Raw genomic sequence first — 19,408 nt, forward strand, 5'->3', positions numbered from 1 at the left:
AGATGCAGCAAAAACTGAGGCTCAGTGAAACCACTTCCATGTTCCACTTCAACCTTTTTATAATGGCACATTCTGGCAGAGATGAGTTGAAGGGATAAGCTGAAGCAAAACACTGACATATCCCCTATTTAACCAAAGAATATTTTGCAAACTAATAAGGAATACCGTTTTTATGATGTGGTAGAATATGTTGTTTGTCACAAAGGAATGTCCAAAATCCTCACAAAACTCCCTTCCCGTATCATCCACTCTTTAAAAATTGTATCACTTTGTTAACTGGTTTTATGGCTACAAGAGTTTACCATGGAATAAATAAGAGAGAGCATCCTTGTTCTTTTTAGTAATATTTTCCCTTATGACTCATAATCAGCTACTGCACGCAGAAGTTAGACTGGAAGACAAAAATTTCTGAAGTTACTCTGAGCCTCCCCTCTGATGATCAGATCTTGGTACAGTCCAAAGAAATTTCAGGTTAAGAAGCCAGGGACTCTTTGTTTGCAGTATTGATTTTGGAGATTTTGTTTGCCTGACAGCTCAGGAGCAGAGACTATATAAGCCAGGTAAGTGCCAACGTTAATAAAGCTAACATGTGTTTAGTGGGTTTGCTTCATCTGTTACCAGAAACAAAACTCTCTTTATAGTAATGATAATCACCACTTCGATTTCACTTTGATATCCACAGTAAGAAAATGCTACTTTAACACAGAAACATACATACTTTAGATAATCATGGCTGGGTTTGATACTGAACTCTGATTAAGGCTTTTGTAAATGATAGATTGTAAAAGCATGACTACCCAGTTACTTCTTCTGAGATAACCAGTCTAATGTTACATGGAATCTGACTGTTCTACAGGTGTGACTTCTACACAGACAAAAAAAATCAGAAGGGCAAGTGTTGATAAACAATGTGATTACAATTTCACAATTAAACCAGTTTCACAGGGGGTATGGAATTGCACCTTCTTTGATTTCTTAAAAGTATGGTCAGTTCTTGTTGGGGACTTTTCTATTGCAAGTCTCACATGGGCATTTTAAATCTTTCTTTAAAAGAGATGTTGATAATATCTAGCAAGAAGTAGGTGCTTAGCATCATGGATAAGTAAGCATTCAAAATAATTTAACAAGAATACCTGCTATTCATGGACTCACTCACAATCATTAATTGTCATGGTCATGTTAAAACTGAATAGAATGTGAAAGCAGGAATAAGAGTTTTTAGGAATTGTGAAGACAGAATTGCCTGCTTTATTTTCAAGCAGAGAACATGTCTAGAAGGATTCCACAAACATTTCTATTGGCACACTTTCTCTAGTTTGTACACTTATTCTTAATGCTATCCTGGCTTGCAGTAGTGTTAATTGCAAATATATCATCATTCAAACATGCTTGATTATTTCCTTCCCAAATCAAGCATGTAGTCTAAGGCTCTGACCCAGTGCTTCTGGAATTAATTTGAATAATAACTAACTAATTGTGGCTGGTTTTATGACCATTGGATAAATCACTTAGGGGCAGCTTTTAAAAGGCATTTGGGTACCTAAAAATTGAGATAGGCACCTAGGTATTTTTGAAAATTCCATTAAGCACCTAACTCCTATTTGGTGCTTTTGAAAATCCCATTAGGCAATTAAATGCCTTAAAATCTGTCCCTTAGCCACTTTGGCTCAGATCCTCAAAGATATTTAGATACCTAAAGATTCAGAAAAGTGCCTAACGGGATTTTCAAAAGCACCAATGAGAGTTAGGCACCAAGGTATTTTTAAGTATCTGGACCTTCATGCCTTAATTTTCCCATCTGTAAAAAGGGAATTACTCTGCTGATCTGTTTAAAGGACGGGTTGTTAGGAATAATTTAATAGAGTTGGGCTCTACATAATGTGCGAGGCACCAAACTGGGTGTGATTTGGGGCTACGCCCCTTCAGAGAAAACAACAGGAGACAAAAATACAAAGTATCTCAGCTGTATTTTTTCGTGAGCGGAGATTAGCATGCTACGCTCCTACTTTCTGAATACCTGAGAAGTAGGACAAGAAAAATGCTTGTATAATCTCCTTAAGACTCAAACTTGGGTAAATGTATGTCTATAATATTTACTACTATGTGTACATTCTGATGTAGCTTTAAAATGGATAAAATGTCACCAATGCATACACAAAACATGATCATAGGTATACATATTCCTTTTAAGAAGGTACTCCATACGTGAGAATAGATGCAGTGCATTTGCCTTAGAAGGGATACAATGGTAAGTGAATTCTGTGTGTCCGCATGTGTACATGAACAGCAGAAATGTGCTGGTCCCCCCCCCCCCATGTAGCTTTGATTCATGCACCATCCTTTTCTAAAATGTGCCCAACTCTTCTGCTGAATCAAGCTCTTCTAGATCCTTCTACTCCTTCACACATGGAGGGACTCAGAGTGGCTGTGACTGAAAGAGTGGCAGCATGGAGTTCCATAATCGCCAACTCTTTTTTGACACGTGTGGAGTTTACTTGGTTTGCAAATTCAAATTTTTGTTTTCTAATGGCCAGCCCTGGAAACTCAGTCTGGGCTTTGAGAATTCAGCTGGGTTCCTTCCACCTTGTGCATCATCACCAGTAATAGAGGTCCTTAGCTACACCTGAGGAGCCCTATTATCTTCAGCTCAGCTCTGAAGCACTTGAGTAACCTCATTAGCATGAAGTGAGTTTACAAATTTGTAACTGATGACATAATCCAGAGATGATAGGGTTGCACAGATGTAGCCTAGGGCCACTTTTGTACTCTCCTGCATTTATATAGCACATTTCATCTAGAAGGATCTCCAAATGTTTGCCAGCTGTGTATACAGCTAGGTTGTGACTTCAGACACTGCCTGACCAAGAGATTGTGCATAAACTCCATCTCCCCAGGAGTAGCCCTGGGAGGGCTTGTGCTTCCCTGGCATACATGTGATTCAAATTTCCATCCCTGCTTTCACCTTGAGCCTAGAGATTAATTTACTGCTGGCCAGTTCCAGAAGTAAATTACTACCCACTCCACAGTAACAAGTAGTGGCATGGTACCAAGGCTCCACCCATTCCCCCATCTACTCCCCATCCACTTTCTCCAGGGAAGGTATAAGCAGGCAAGAAGCCCTGTTTATTGTTGCAGACCTGAACCCCAGTTTGGGTAGCCTGTGAAGGAACATAATAATACTTGTAGTACAAGTCACAGTCTAGCCCTTAGGAATCGCTTCACCCACTGCTGAAAAATTCCCTCCAGCTGCGTTCATTAAAAAAATATTCAGACAGGGTGTATCACATGAATATAAACCATAAAACAAGCTATAGGGTCCAATTCATTCTTGCAGAACTTCAGTGAAGCAGATGGAGTCACATCAAGGATGGACTTGGGCCATGAAGCTTCAGTTACCCTTCAAACTATAGTGTTCTTTGTAACATAAGCCTCCTTTCTCCTAGCTCCCAGTCCATAGTCAGTGTAGGGGCAAATTAATAGGGCCAGAAAGGACCATTGTGATCACCTAGTCTGACTGCCTTTATAAGACAGGCCACAGACCTTTCCCCAAATAATTCCTTTTGAAATCATACATCGTCATAGTGTGATCAAAAAGAAAAGCTTCATTAGAACATCATAATGTAGCTGTGGCAGAGCTGTTGCTAGTTTTGGTACCTCCCAGTACCAGAAAATGCATGTGCTCATGTCCTTCTTCACCTTCAGAATTAAATCTGGCTGCAAATGGAAAGTTCACTAGAGTCCCTGACACCATCTACTGATAGCAGTTGTTGCTGTTTCCCTTGGTAATGGCCAGTCCCATCTGGTTACCTCTGGCCTGGTGCTGTTGTCTGCATAGTACCATCCCTCTCCTGTATTTCCCCAGTTGGTCTGAATATACAGGATAAAGGACAAATATTCTCACTAGAAAGTTTAAGGCAAGACACTGTAGCTAGTTTTCCCCTTTGTAGACATACAGCAAGAGGACTGCCATAACTGTGCAACTAAAAATGCTTGGCACCTATTGGTTTATTTGGTTACACAGCCTTACACTCACGTGTGTCTTTCCCTTACAACATTTCTTCTACTGAACTAAAAGCTAGTTTTGGATAGAGAAACCTTCACATGCTTAAGAAAGTACCAAGCTATCTAATAGTTAACCACATATTTTCTTTTCAATTTTCTTTTCTAACAGAGTGACTTACTGCTGGACAAGAAAAGGGATAATGCTTCAGGTCAATTTAGCTACCAGCAGAACTCAGATCATGTAATATAACTTGGCAAGTCAGCAAACATATGAAAATGTTTCTCTTCAAAATGGTTCTGAGCAAAGTACAGATTTCACAACTGCTTTGAATTTAGCCAGGCTGTTAGTACAGACTTGAAAAACCATCACTTTATAAAGCCCTTAAATCTGAGCAAATAGAAACAAAGCACTGTAAAATTCTTTTCCTTGTTTCCTGGAACCTCTTTACATTAGGAATCTTTCAGGGAAGTAGTTCAGAGCTAGCAGTAATTTAAAGCTTCTGGCTGCAAAACTAGTTTACTGGTCTAGTCGTTGTGAAGTGAGTTTTTGGAGTGCATGCTACCAGGAAGAGATGCATGTTGACTAAAATACCAAAAGGGTATGTTTGATCTCAATCAAATAGCTGGCTTTTTACTTTGCTTGCTCATTGCTTGTGAGATTCTTTGTTTTTTAAACAGGAGTAGTCAAAGGAACAAAGAAAGTTTTTGGCACAAAATATCTAGCAGGCTACACAAGCATAGCTAAAAATGGGGGTGGGGTGGGGTGGATGAAACAAACTGAAAATCTTGACTTGGGCTGTGAAAAATGATTGAACTCATTTAAAATCTGAGTGCAATGGCGGTCTAGTTCCAGTAGCCCAACTCCTTAAAAGTTCTGCAGCCCTGCACAGATGCTATTCACATATCCATCCCTACCAGCTAAGCCCCCTCCACCAGCCGGATGAGGGAAGTTCATGAAGGTCATCTCAAAAAGCTTAATGGAGCATGGAATAAAAAAATTTTGAGACGGGGGTGGGGGATGAGGGGTTTGTTGTCCTAAGTCTGTCTTCTGTGGTCTTCACTATAGGATTCAGCTGGAAGGAGAGAGAACTCTTATCCAAAACCATGCACAATTGCAGAACAAATACAATATATATGTGGCTAAAAATTCTCCCTTTTTGTGTTGGCTTTTATGTGGAAGCACGTGTTTGTTAATTCTGTGTACAGAACAGTCTGTCTGGATATATAATGAAATAAATGCATTTCCAGTAAATCAGGCCCCTCTCTTTGAAGATAGATCCAGTTTAGAAGGCAGTGATTGTTGCAGCCTCTCAGAGATATGTTGGCCTGCAGAATTGAAAAGCAACTTTGTGCTTATTTTTATGAAGATGAAAACAGCCTTTGTGACTTCACTGCAACTTCATTGCTATAAAAAGAAGATATGCTTGTAGACAGCAAAACACACCCGCTGTGGATATCTGTGCTTAAAGGACATCATTTAAAAATCACACTTCTTTCTGAAACATTCTAACCTACATGGGACTACTTAGTCACACCTGTGATGACCAAAACTAGCAGATCAGCAAAGAAATATTTTTCTCCATTATTTTCAGCATGTTTACTGTGTGCATTTGACTTTGCTTTGTGTATAATAATTCTGACTGTTTTCCCTGCATGAGCAGTTAGTGAGCTTTCTGGTTTTGTTTTTGTGGGTCTTCTACACAGCACCAGGGCACAGAAACTTAAAAAAAAAAAGGTTATTGTAAAACCTTAAAACTCAGGAGGGGCACTCAGAGGGATAGTGCCTGAAACTGTTCTTAAGTCTCCTTAAACAGATTGGATTTCAGGTTGATGGCCCTTTAATTTTAGAACTACTGATGGTGCCAGGACTCTATTTGCAGCTATGCTGAATGTGATTTAGCTCTGCACTCTCGCTCCAGCTGGGGAAGTGTGGCTAGATAGTAATTGTAAGTAAAAATCAAATAATACTGTTCTCTTGCAGTTAAAATAAGGAAGGGGCCATGTGAGCAGGATCTTATCAGAAAGGAGAACTGCCTAGACTATCTTCACTGTTTGTGCTGATGAGTTTATTCCCGTCAAAATCTCCTGGAAAGGAACAGTTTAGAAAAAGTCTTCCAACCCTGATGCTAGTTCCTGAGAGGTGCTTAGCATCCTCCATTCCAGTCGGTTTCAACAGGAGTTGTGGGTGCCCAGCACCTCTCCGAATAAGCTTTCAGGTCTGCTGCTTGTTTGTGTTGTACTGGGTAGGGAAGTGAATGAGGCTTGACATTCCATTGTCTGGAAGCTTAGCTTGGAGAGTCTAAAGAAGTAAAAGTAAAGAGCACCACTGTAACTTGATAAAGCCAAAGGGGGGATAGCTTTACTAGAGTCAATTGACCTGCAGGATTTTTCTGTCTGAAGGACTTGCTTTCTTTATTTGCTGCAGCCCAGCCTATATAGCAATGCTGAGGAGGTTCTCAAATTGTAGTCATATATTTTAGGACCAGTCATTAGCCAGCATTACACAGATGTTTCTCATCACATGACAGCGTACTGAGCCCTAGTCCAAGGCACACCGAAGAGGTTGCCAAGCCTTGCTGTATTTGCTTGTAAGTCCAGTAAGTGCCAGCAGTGTAAGGTGTAAATATTTTATAGTAGCTTACCAAGGGACTAGGGGATACGCTGTTGAAACAACATCCTTTGGCCCATGGCAATATCATCTGTTTCCTCCCTCCCTCCCCAAGTCACTGTCGTATCTGAGCACCTCACTATCTTTAATATAGTTATCGTCACAACACAATGCCCCTGCAAGGTAGGGAAGTACAGCTAGGGAACATACTCTCAAAGGTGGATGTTTTACCCTCACTGAAGTAGCAGAAATCAGTTGGATCCAGGCTTCAACCTTTAGGATCTGGCTCTAAATGACTTGCCCGGGGCCACACAGGGCGTCCGTAGCAGAGAATTGTACGAGTGACTCCCAAATTTCAGGCTTACAGCCTAACTCCTGGGCTTCCTCACTAGTATGCCTAATAACTAGCAAAACTGACTCCTTCCAACACCGCTGCCCTGTAGACCCAGCCAGCTAGGCAGCTACTGGTTAGACTATGTTCTTTATTGTATGACTGCTTTTATACATTGCTGCAATATAAACTCTTGTGTAGTAGTTGGAGCCGGATTTTAATCCTGAAAGGATTGGAATTCCCATCCAGTACAGCACACCAAGAGGGGGGATGGGTAAAGTCATTAAAAACCTAGCTCTGTGAATTATGCAATGACAAGTTGAAAACCTTATCCCCCTGGAACAATTTTAAAAACAAGCGTATCTTGCAAATAGACTCATAGTTTGGGATCTTAGTCCGCCAGTGGAGACTTTTTAATGAGAGAACGTCAGTGAGTGTTATTATGAGGTAATTATCTCTATTCCATTCAAATTAGAGTAATTAATTTTTCTCAGCTCTCGCTCTCTTTTTTTAATTGGTGAAGTATTCTGCACTTGACTTTGAAGCAGGCAGGGGCTGGGGGGGAAGAAGCAAATCTACTTAATATTCCTGGTCTTTGGAGACCAACTGCCAAGTAGGGTATCTTCTTTCAGGATCATTAATGAGAAGAGAATTGCCCTTAAGAAAAGGGAAACTGTTTAGAAGGATACAGTAGCACTGAGCTGTTTCGCCCCTGAACAGCCAATATACATACTGTTGAGCTCGAAGGCAGTTTGTATTAACATAAGGAAATATCTTCCTCTTTGAATCACATAGGTGGTAAAAGGTCTAATCTTGAAGGGATTTGAAATACGTCCATTGACTTCAGTGGGGCCAGGATTTCCCCCAAAGTCTTTATACTTATGCAAAACTCCCATTTGTTGTCAATGGGAGTTTTGCCTTAGTAAAGACGGAGAATTTATTAAGCAGGCACTTCAGGATTTGGCCCAAGAGAGCTAGAATGGAAAAGAAATACAGGATCATGGTCTATCACTTTTCTCGTGCAGGGTAGTCACCCAGTCTCTGCTGCGCCTTTCCACATACACTAACTAACATCAATACAGATCTAAAGAAAATCTGCCATGTTTAGTTACACCTTTGGGCCAGATTCTGGCTTCAGTCCATGTGCAAATAAATGCAACAATGGAGGATACACATCTGACATCAGATTGTTCCTTCCACTCCAGTGGGTGAAGGTGCTAACACCTAAAGAAGATCATTCTGATACTTTGATTAGACTTGGGTGAACTTTTTCAGATGAAAATTTTGTTCACTGAAAAATGCATATTTGAGACAATCAACACATCTTGCAAACTCATATCAAATTCACTGAATGGTTTAAGCTTGGGGGAAAAAAAGAAGAAAATTTCCAAAAAGGTCAAAATGTTTTGTTTTGACATTTTCAAAATTAAATGTTTTGATGGTTTTTTTAATTCAAAATGTTTATTCATTTAAAATTTTTGCTTCAATTTTATTTTTAACAATCGTAAAATGGTAAGAAAACCTGAAATGAAATGAAACGTTTCAGGTCAAACAGAACATCTTGTTCAACCTGAAATGAAACTTTTTTGGCTTTTGCGTTTTTGCCCCATAACCAATCAATCAGTTATTTGCCCAGCTCTAACTGTAATTGCATGCCCTGTCGCATGTTATTGCTTCCTATACTCTACAAGGATGTTTTACACACACAGTATCCTCTACTTCAGTGACAGTATTTTTATTATTGCCGATCATGTCAGGGAAAGAGGAGGATGTGGCCCTGAAACTATGGGGGAAAGAAAAGGCAAAGATTCGCCATACAAGACATTCCAAGTAGAGTGTGTTCGTAATCACCCCCTCTTCTCTCCAGCAGCCTGGCTGTGTAGAAAATGGGTCTGGCAAAATGTTATAAAAGCCATAGACAATCCTGAATAATTTCTGTTAATAATTCCTGGTTTGTAGCATTTACTATTACCATTTACCATTAGGTTTACTGCAAATATAATACTTGAGCTGTGTGATTGGTCACCTAAATCACATGGCATGTTTGTGTTACCTAATTGCATAGTCATAACTCTTAGAATCAATGCAAACACAGAAAGCAAGTTTCCTATTCACTTTCCACCAATATTTTCAAATACCTGCTGCTTCTATGAACATTGCTGTCAGGAAAATCAATTTACTAAAATATCTGGAAAAAGCAAAAACAGCCAAAGCACATTCCTTTAAAAATTCAAATAGCTTCTTGTGGAAATTGTGTTGCAGTCTTCACCCACCTCTATTCTTCACTATTCATGCATAGAAGTCAATTAGCGGGCCCCATTTTCTACCTGGCTATTGGAGATAGGAGCGGGTGATTACAAACACACTCTGCTTGGAATGGTCTTGTATGGTCACTTTCCAGGTTTATCTGGGTATCTCTTATTTAATCATCTCCCTGCCATTGTGATGGCCTGGGGCACCTCGGTCCCTCCTAGTCCCTCCCTGTAGCATATCATAATCTAGTCTCCTGTAGGCTGTAATATTTTGGTCTCATTTCAGTTGTTGGGGTTAAGGTGCGGGTGCTGGGTGGTGTTTAGTGACCTGTGATATACAGAAAGTCAGAATAGATGATCTGGTGGTCCCTTCTAGTCTTAAATCCTATGACTCTGAATCCCACCAGATGGAAAGGAGACAAAAACCTTCCCAGGTACTCTAGTTTGGGAGCACACACCCACTCTGTTCAGAGTTTACCTTCCAAGAACCCTAGAACCATGTGCCAAGAAGGAAATGCCATGCACCTGCTCTGTCCAGAATCTTCTTCATTATTCTTCCTGATGAGATGCATCCTCAGAGTTCTCTCCTACTCAAAAATTAGGGCCTGTGTAATATGCGAAAAGATAAATCCTTTTAAGACTTCATGATCTAACCCCAGCCTAATCTAATTTGTAATCCACCTTTTATCTGACATCAGTCTATAATTTTGCCCAGAACTACTGGTTCTGCAATCTGTTTGTTTTAAGAGCATGACGAGGGGGGAATCTCTAAAACACTCTAAAGTGGGTTCCAAATTTACACAAACTATTAATCTTAATCTAGGCTGGACAGAGGACTATGTTTTCATCAGTGAAATCTTTCAAAGGTCAGAAGTATCATGAACTCAAGCAGCAGTGCATCAAACAAAGACGACTCTTTGAAGATCCTGAGTTTCCGGCATCGGATGAATCCCTTTTCTACAACAGGTGCCCCCCTGGAAGAGTGGAATGGAAGCGGCCAAAGGTAATTTACACCATTCGTGATGAATGGAGCCCAGTTTGTGCTACTCATCTGCAAGGTTAATAGAATCCTTTTAATTCCTATTTACCCTTCAGGGGTAAAATATAATTTACGAAACAATTCTTCTCCTCCCTGTCCTGCACCTCCTGCCCCCATTTATTTCATACAGTTGTAAGGTAGAGACAACAGACTTCCTGCATCAAATTGCTGTCCAGACTACAATAATGCCTTAGTATAGAAAGACACAATGTAAACTAAATGCTGTGCATGACTAATTGTGTTTTTATGGTTGATAACTCTCTAATATAAAACCAGAAATATGAGGTGACTATAATCTTAGTTCCATTTAAATCAATATTCTCTGAATTCACTGAAAACACTCTATCTGTAACAGATCACTCAATACAGTAGTATGTTCTTGGAGTAAAATATTAATTACCTGGGTCAGTCTGCAGAGAAGTCCCTTTTTGGACTACTTTGCTGACAGAAGTAGTACAATAATGTGACAGACTTGGTCAATCATGGTTTCAATTTGTGATGTATTGAAAACTTTACCAAAATTACAAGCAATTGCTTTTAAGTTTGTAAGGGGTTTTCTGGTCCTCCTTTCAGGCTAGGGGGCTCTGTAGGGAAATGTGCCAGCCTACAGGAAGGTGGCATGATTTGTGCCTCTCTGCTTTAGGGAACAGCCTGCTTTCTCTCTCTCTGTTTTTGATTCTTGTGTGTAAGGTTCTGGATTTTAAAAAGAAAGTAGTGTTATGTTGCAACTTTCCAGCAAGAGTATTTTATATAACATCTGTTTGTGTGCCACGAACATAACACACTTCATTATCTGTCGCTTCTGGAATCCCCATACAGCATAAGAATTGCCATACAGCATTCAATTCTATATCTGTTTCTATACCATAATATAGAAGTCTAAGTAGCTGAGTATCTTCCAGTAATGCATTAAGCAACATGACTACACATCTGTCACATGTTGTTTCTCTCATCCTCTCCTCAGAGGGAAAAGCGTGTGTAGAGGAGTGTCTTTTTTTGGTAAGGTATTATTTTTATTATAAATATACTTGTTGCTATGTGCTTGTATTAGAGAAGGCAAGGTCAAAAAACGGCCCGTTGCACATTGTGGAAGACGGTGAGGTTTATGATAGTCTTTAGTTCTTGGAGGAGTGAATTCCACAGTCTCAGGCTACCTCTGGAGAAGTTCTGTCTCCTGCACAGACAAGCTTTACTCTTCTTCTAGAGAGTTCCATTGTGCCAGAGTAGCACATCTGTTGACTATGGTCTTTGTCCCAGAGCTTTAGATGATCTTTTTGTTACTCTGGGCCAGGGGCCCAGGCCATGAAGTACTTTGAAGATAAGGACTGAGACCCAGGGTCCATCTAATCCAGGGTCCTGTTTCTGACAGTGTCCAGTACTACATTTTTTCAAAGGAAGGTGCAGCCCCCTACAGAAAATTTGGTAGAAAATTTTATTTATGCACATGCATACACACACTTTTTTTTTTTTTTTAACTTTCCGACGGAATTGACATTTATTTTTCCCACTAGAGAGTTTTACAGGGTGGTTCAAATAACCTGTAGAAAAGAACTCTACTATGTTCTTAATATAACTCTCTAGGTGTGTGGGTTTTAGAGAAATGTCTCTCAAGCCCCATTAAGTTCTATAGGGAAAATACCCCTAGAGGAAAGTTATAGAATAATCTGTCCAAAAGGGGAAATTTCCTCCTAACACCAGGTGGTTAGCTAGCTGATTTATACACTGAAGCATGGTAGTTCATACAGCTTATTTCTCAGGGATGGCGGAGGGGACAAAGGAATAGGAATGAGGAGAGACATCATCTCATCCGCTGGGGTATATGGGGCAGCAGGTAGCCAGGAGCTAATGGTATCACCATAGTCTATAATCTCACTATAGGAACAATGCTGAAAGCTTCCGAGCACCCTCAACTGCCATTGACTTCAGAACACGTGGAGAGCGCTCAGCAGCCTGCAGCAGCTTCCCCTCATTGGTACATAGCAAATCCCTTTGCTTCGAAGTACCACCCTCTCCTAGAGAACTGATCTGGGCTTCAATTAAAAGAGCTGCATCCGGACTCTCTGCAAAACCTTCAGAATCTGTGGAATTCTCAAGGACACAGCTGGGTTCCAAAGAATGGTGTTGACTAACTAGCTACAAGCAAACAGAGCCTCGCTCCAGACATACACTGCTGCTCGGCTGGCTGCTGCAATAGGAAATAGGAGGCTCACTGTAGGGCTCACACTACTGAAAGGGATACTGCTCTACAGAGAGGTGCCTGAGAAATCGCAGAGAATCCATCTCTATAATGGAGTAGAATGTGTCTGACGGGAAATGAAATGGAAAGGAAGGGGGTTGCAATACTGTGGTAGAGGGGACGCCACCCCCAAAGGGGGCTTGTGGAGTCTTCCCTCTCCTCTGAGCCTTCTGAAGTTGGGTGTGAAAATGTCAGCAGGCCGCTTTCTCATCCCTCCTGCTGATATATGTCTCAGGTTCAGCACTATCAGGGCCCCTGGAAAAAATATTAGCCTGAGCAAATGGGGGTTTTCTTTTTTCTTTACGGATTATGGAGACCGGGACAACGTCCTGGCTGTACTGAGGTTGATAGAAGCTTTGCCATGGATTTCCATAGGGACGGGACTTCACTTGAGCCTTAGACGTTTTTAAAAGGGTCACTGTTGCCTGACAGGTTGCAATTAACACAGAAAAAATAATGGAGTCCTTGTGGCACCTTAGAGACTAACAAATTTATTTGGGCATAAGCTTATATTATGTGCTATAATATATATTCTTCTTACTGTATTTTTCACTCCATGCATCTGATGAAGTGGGTTTTAGCCCACGAAAGCTTATGCCCAAATAAATTTGTTAGTTTCTAAGGTGCCACAAGGACTCCTCCTTATTTTTGCTGATACAGACTAACACGGCTACCACTCTGAAACCAATTAACACAGAGACATTTGTACTGATGACTGCTCCTAGGTTATTTTATTAGTATCTGCCTTAATAATAATCTGCCTTAATAGGAACCAAATGTCACATTGTTCTCTTCTAGCTGCTGCTGACATGCTGTATGGTTTGAAGGAGTACTTGCGGCACCGTAGAGACTAACAAATTTATTTGAGCATAAGCTTTCATCATCAGCCACACTATCAGAGGCTCGTTCACCTGCACATCTTCCAATGTGATATATGCCATCATGTGTCTCTGCCATGTACGTAGGTCAAACTGGACAGTCTCTACGTAAAAGAATAAATGGACACATGTCACGGAGTCCCTGGGCGATGCTCTGGAACTGCTCCCCATGAAGCCAGTCAGGACTCTGGGGCAGTCGCCTTTCTGTGAGCAGCCTGTCTTCAGGACACACAGCTCACACAGCTTCCACCTTCCTGGGTCTGACCTCGGAGCATTCAGCATCCTCTGCCCCTCCGTGCGCTTCCCCCCAGCGAGTCCGCTCAGGCGGGGCTCCTGGGGAAGCCAGAGGGTCCGGCACCCCAACTTCGCATTCAGACGTGACTCTCAGCCAGCCAGTAAAACAGAAGGTTTATTAGACGACAGGAACATGGTCTAAAACAGAGCTTGCAGGTGCAGAGAACGGGACCCCTCAGCTGGGTCCATTTTGGGGGGCAGTGAGCCAGACAACCACGTCTGCACTTCACTCCATGTCCCAGCCAGCCCCAAACTGAAACTCCCTCCAGCCCCTCCTCCTCTGGGCTTTGTTCCTTTCCCGGGCCAGGAGGTCACTTGATTCCTTTGTTCTCCAACCCTTCAGCTCTCACCTTGCAGGGGGGGAAGGGCCCAGGCCATCAGTTGCCAGGAAACATGGTGTCGGCCATTCTCTGTGTCCAGACTCCTGCACACACCGGCCCTCTAGGGCTCTGCAATGATCATACACCCTTATTCCACCCCCTAGATACTTAAGAACTGCCTAGAGGAAACTGAGGCACCCCCACACTATTCAGAGGAAACATTAAGAACAGTCCCACTTCGTCATTTGTACTGATGACTGCTCCTAGGTTATTTTATTAGTATCTGCCTTAATAATAATCTGCCTTAATAGGAACCAAATGTCACATTGTTCTCTTCTAGCTGCTGCTGACATGCTGTATGGTTTGAAGGAGTACTTGCGGCACCGTAGAGACTAACAAATTTATTTGAGCATAAGCTTTCATCATCAGCCACACTATCAGAGGCTCGTTCACCTGCACATCTTCCAATGTGATATATGCCATCATGTGTCTCTGCCATGTACGTAGGTCAAACTGGACAGTCTCTACGTAAAAGAATAAATGGACACAAATCAGACGTCAAGAATTATAACATTCAAAAACCAGTTGGAGAACACTTCAATCTCTTTGGTCACTCAATTACAGACCTAAAAGTTGCAATTCTTCAACAAAAAACTTCAAAAACAGACTCCAGCGAGAGACTGCTGAATTGGAATTAATTTGCAAACTGGATACAATTAACTTAGGCTTGAATAGAGACTGGGACTGGATGGGTCATTACACAAAGTAAAACTATTTCCCCATGTTTATTCCCCCCCTCCCCCTCCCCTGCCCCCATTCCTCAGACATTCTTGTCAACTGCTGGAAATGGCCCACCTTGATTATCACTACAAAAGGGCTCCCCCCTCGCCCCACTCTCCTGCTGATAATAGCTCACCTTCAGTGATCACTCTCCTTACAGTGTGTATGGTAACACCCATTGTTTCATGTTCTCTATGTATATAAATCTCCCCACTGTATTTTCACTGAATGCATCCAAAGAAGTGAGCTGTAGCTCACGAAAGCTTATACTCAAATAAATTTGTTAGTCTCTAAGATGCCACAAGTCCTCCTTTTCTTTTTGCGGATACAGACTAACATGGCTGCTACTCTGAAACCTGTATGGTTTGAGTTGCTGATATTATTTTATTTGGGTTCGTTAGTCAGTTTGCGGTGGGGGTTATGGTTTGTTAATTTTGCATTCCTGAAACTATTCAGAGTAGGACATGAGCAAATAATTCAGAGGGAATTAAAATAATTTTCAACTCTGCTGAACCATATGGCTTTCCAATGGAAAATGTAATTGGGTTATATTTGGACAGATACCGGGCAGCGGAGTGTGGAAACTCTGTAGTTGGATCCATATAGTGTTTTCATCCTTAAGTGCAATAAGTTTGGTGCAGAAGTTCCAAGGATTTATTCTGTGTTCTCCTGTTTATTGGGGGTTTCCCCTCTTCTCTGAAAAGGAGAGAAGGGAAATGCTATGAAAGCACTGACTGAAACACAAAGAAATGAATTAATACAAAGAGGACAATGCTTCAGTGTCGAGAGGGATGGGAACGGAATCATTCTGTTTCCCTGGAGGTGAGCAAAAGATCTGATAACGATCCAGGGGAAGGCTTTGTACTGCACTTCCTAGGGGACACAGCACGGGAGTTGGAGCTCAAAGGTGCTTTAAGCCACCTTTTGCACTGGCCTGTGGGTCACTGTGGTGGTTGGCAAAAGTTAGCACAGCCCCAAGGGGCTGGTCCAAACCTTGCATGGCTGCCCATGAGCTGCTCCTGAGCAGAGACTAGCTGAAACACATCGTGCCTTTTCAGCCTTTATGATAGGTGGGGGGTCTGCACAGGAGGACAGTGTAGATCTGCTCGAGTTGTTCCTATGTTGCCACTGCACTGGAGAAATTCCTCAAGGGGCCTGTTTCTACCCACTGCCACAGCGGACAGAATCTGCTTTGCACCAGCTAAAACACAAAGTTTTCTCTTCCACTGCTTCCAGGTGGCCTCCTGTCTACCGTGTGGGATGACTCCAGTTCTCACATTCTCACCATAAAGTAACACACAGAACACCCGACTTCCCTCTTCACAGAGAGCTTCTCCCTAGTTCCCTTCTTAGAGCAGGGTGACTCTGCAATCGGGGGATGTGATTGCAACGTGTGCGGCCATTAATCTAGCTAGCAGGGGTACCAATAGCAGAGGCACTTGATGCGACAGCAAAGGCTTCAGCGTGGCTGTATGAGCCGGCCTGGCACACTGGGTAATTACTCAGGTGGCTACTCCGCACTGAAGTCTCTACTGCTGTGGCTTCCCTGCTGTCAGTACATGAACCAGCTAGATTCAAGCTAGCTCAGGCATGTCTGCATGTGCAGGTAAACCCCTTGATTGCCATGTAGAGATACCTTAGCAAGAGACATGGGCCTGCAGCCTGAGCACAGGACAGGGAGCTAGGAACACCTGACTTCTGAACCTGGCTTTGACACTGACTTCCTCCATGGCCTTGGGCAAATCACGTCAACTCCCTGCTTCAGTTTCCCCATCCCTAAAACATGGCTAATAATACCTACACCCCAGGGGTGTGGTAAGGCTGAATTTGCCAACATTTGTACAGTGCTTTGGCTGTGAAAAGAGCCATGTAAGTTCTAAGTAGTAATAGCTTTACTCTCAAGTCCTGGATCTGTCTAGACATGCAAACATGACTGCCAGCCTGGTGTTCTATTTTTAGCATGCATTAATGCTAACCCCTTGCTTAATCCCTAAAACACTGGCATTTTCTAAGCAAAATTAATGCTAAGGAGGCCATGTCTATGGAGATATCTCTGCAGAGGTTTTGCTCTGATCTGCTAAAAATAGGCCTTCTAATGTGGCATTTTCCCCATCACTTTCTTCCTCACATCAGCACCTGAGAGATTAATGTGTGCTGTTTGTAAAACCCTGTCAGATTAGCAGCAGTACCAGGCTACCCTGATTGCCATTAGTAACCTGTTTTTTAAAACATCCCTTGGGACGCAGAAGAAAGCCAATATGGTCTTGTTAAGTGTTATACCTGAGGATGAAGAATTTGATGAGATGAAAGGCACCATGTATCACACTGCAACTCCTCTGGTGACGGCTGGAACTCACAGCAGCATATTTACAAAGAGAGAGAGAGAGAGAGAGCTGGGGTTTCTATACAAAGGTTCCCCAGCCAATCAGCCATCTAGGGCCAAAAGGGCAAGTCTGTTCAATGCACTGTGCATTGGGTTTTTTCATTACTTGCGTGCAGAAGTGGCACTATGTCAGTGCAGCTCCTTTGGCTGAGTTACTGAAGTCTTCAAATTGTAGTTTAAAGACTTCAAGTTACAGAGAATTCACCATTAACGCTAGTTTAAATCTGCAAGTGACCATGCCCCATGCTGAGGAAGGCCAAACCCCCCAGGGTCTCTGCCAATCTGACTTGGGGGAAAATTCCTTCCTGACCCCAAATATGGCAATGAGTTAGGCCCTGATTATGTGGGCAAGACTTACAAGTGTCTTAATGGGCAGCAGGTTTAAAACAAACAAAAGAAAGTATTTTTTCACATAGCGTACAGTCAACCAGTTGAACTCCTTGCCAGAGGATGTTATGAAGGCCAAGACTATAACAAGGTTTAAAAAAGAACTAGATAAGTTCATGGAGGATAGGTCCATCAATGGCTATTAGCCAGGATGGGCAGGTATGGTGTCCCTAGCCTCTGTTTGCCAGAAGCTGGGAATGGTCGACCAGGGATGGATCACTTGATGATTACCAGTTCTGTTCATTCCCTCTGGGGCACCTGGCATTGGCAGGTGACAGGATAGACAGGATACTGGGCTAGATGGACCTTTGGTCTGACCCAGTAGGGCTGTTCTTATGTTAAGGCAGATACCTGGGAAAGAATTTTCTGGAGTAACTCAAAGCCTTCCCCATTAAGTGTCCCAACCATTGCTCATGCTGTAATGCAGTACTTGGTTGGTGGTGGGCAGCCACTGCACGAGAAAGGTCTAACTCTACTTGGCGTATCTAGCACCTTGTTCTCTACAGTGCATTGGTGCAGCGTGGTCTGCTGACTGAGCATATCCTTGCCTTTGAAGAAAGCAGGCCAATCAACAGCTCCAGTTCCACTGACATCAACAGGATTTCTGGGCACTTGCTGCTTTTGAAAATCAGAATAGATCACCCTGTCATCTGCAAAATGGGGATATTAATACTTCATGGGGGAACTGATGCATAAGCAGTGAGGGTTCAGCTGTGCTTTTGAGGCACAGCCCTGCATTGGGAGCAAAGCAGAGACACAGTGCCACCAGGGGATCTGTGGGAGGCATTTTAAATGCCTTCCAGAGTTCCCCAGCAGGCAAGGAGCATGCTTCCTTTTACACCTCTTGATGGCATGAAGCTTGCTCCCTCCCTCCCCACTCTTGCTCCAGCGCTGTTCCATGAGACAGTGTAGCGGGGGACCAGGGCCATTGACCCATGTGCTGCCTTAGGGGTGCCATGAGAGTGTAGGCTCTGCAGTTTGGGTTGCCTCTTACGTGGGCCATGCACGGCTGGGGAAGCTGCTTGCTCCCTTCCCAGGTGGAATCAGGGCCTGGCAGGCACCGGCCCTGAATGTACGGAAGTGTAAGCAGTGTCAGGATGAGCTCCACCCTGACATCTGGTGGTGAGGTGTGGCAAGTTGTGGAAAAGAACTTCAGGGGCCGATCTCATTTGCATAGGCACACCCACCCCGCCTAGAATGAGACCATAGCTGCCCAAATGGTCACTTTGGCTGCTGTGGGATCCCCAGTGTCTCTGTTATTGGGGCAGGAAGAATAAATTGTTATTACCCTGATTATGGGAACTGTGTTTGGAACTGTATGTGGCCTTTTGTTATGATGGAGGGATTCACCATCAACTAAGTAGCACTCGCTAGGCAAGGGTCATGGGTTCCAAAACTCTGTGAATGGAGAGAGGCTGGGGGCAAGTATTAATACTTGATGGCATGGGCCCCTTGGTGAGGGCCTTACATGCTAATTGCACTTCCTCCTCTCTCCACTGTGGAATATCAGAGCTAATTTTGATTTCATTAGAAGTCTAGTTATAGGCTGCTGAGCTCACTTTGGGCTGACAGTGCACCAGCACTGGGGCTCCCCTACTACAAGCTGAATTCACCTAAGAGCTGAAATCACTGAGTGTTGTGTTAAGTAGTGGGGGAGCCTGAAGATATATTGTGGCGCAGTTTGCGGGACGGCTGGAGTGCCTTGCGGACCGGCTGGTGAAGCAGTTCGACACGGAGCAGTTTGTGGATGGCAGGAGCTGCTTGTGGGCCGTGGAGCTGAGCGAAGGAGTTCGTGGGGCGGCTGGCGGAGCGGAGCGCCGCTATGGGGCGGTCAGCTTCAGATCATGTAAGGTGCCTCTTACCCCCCGTCCCATCTCCGCCCAGATTGGGAGGTAAAG

At 43.0% G+C, this 19,408-nt stretch overlaps 1 protein-coding gene across 2 annotated transcripts in view; it reads left to right on the forward strand.

The window, feature by feature from the left end:
* The first annotated feature begins 514 nt into the window (after positions 1-514).
* The window catches only part of CAPN6 (calpain 6), an 82,000-nt gene continuing 63,106 nt past the window's right edge, over positions 515-19,408 (forward strand). For both annotated transcript variants that reach the window (XM_073358847.1, XM_073358848.1), the window contains exons 1-2: positions 515-560; positions 10,017-10,196. In XM_073358847.1, the coding sequence (XP_073214948.1) occupies positions 10,032-10,196 (165 nt within the window). In that variant the 5' untranslated portion in view covers positions 515-560; positions 10,017-10,031. The remainder of the gene's footprint in view (positions 561-10,016; positions 10,197-19,408) is intronic.

This window comes from Lepidochelys kempii, chromosome 9 (genome assembly GCF_965140265.1).
Source record: "Lepidochelys kempii isolate rLepKem1 chromosome 9, rLepKem1.hap2, whole genome shotgun sequence".
Classification (NCBI taxonomy): domain Eukaryota; kingdom Metazoa; phylum Chordata; order Testudines; family Cheloniidae; genus Lepidochelys; species Lepidochelys kempii.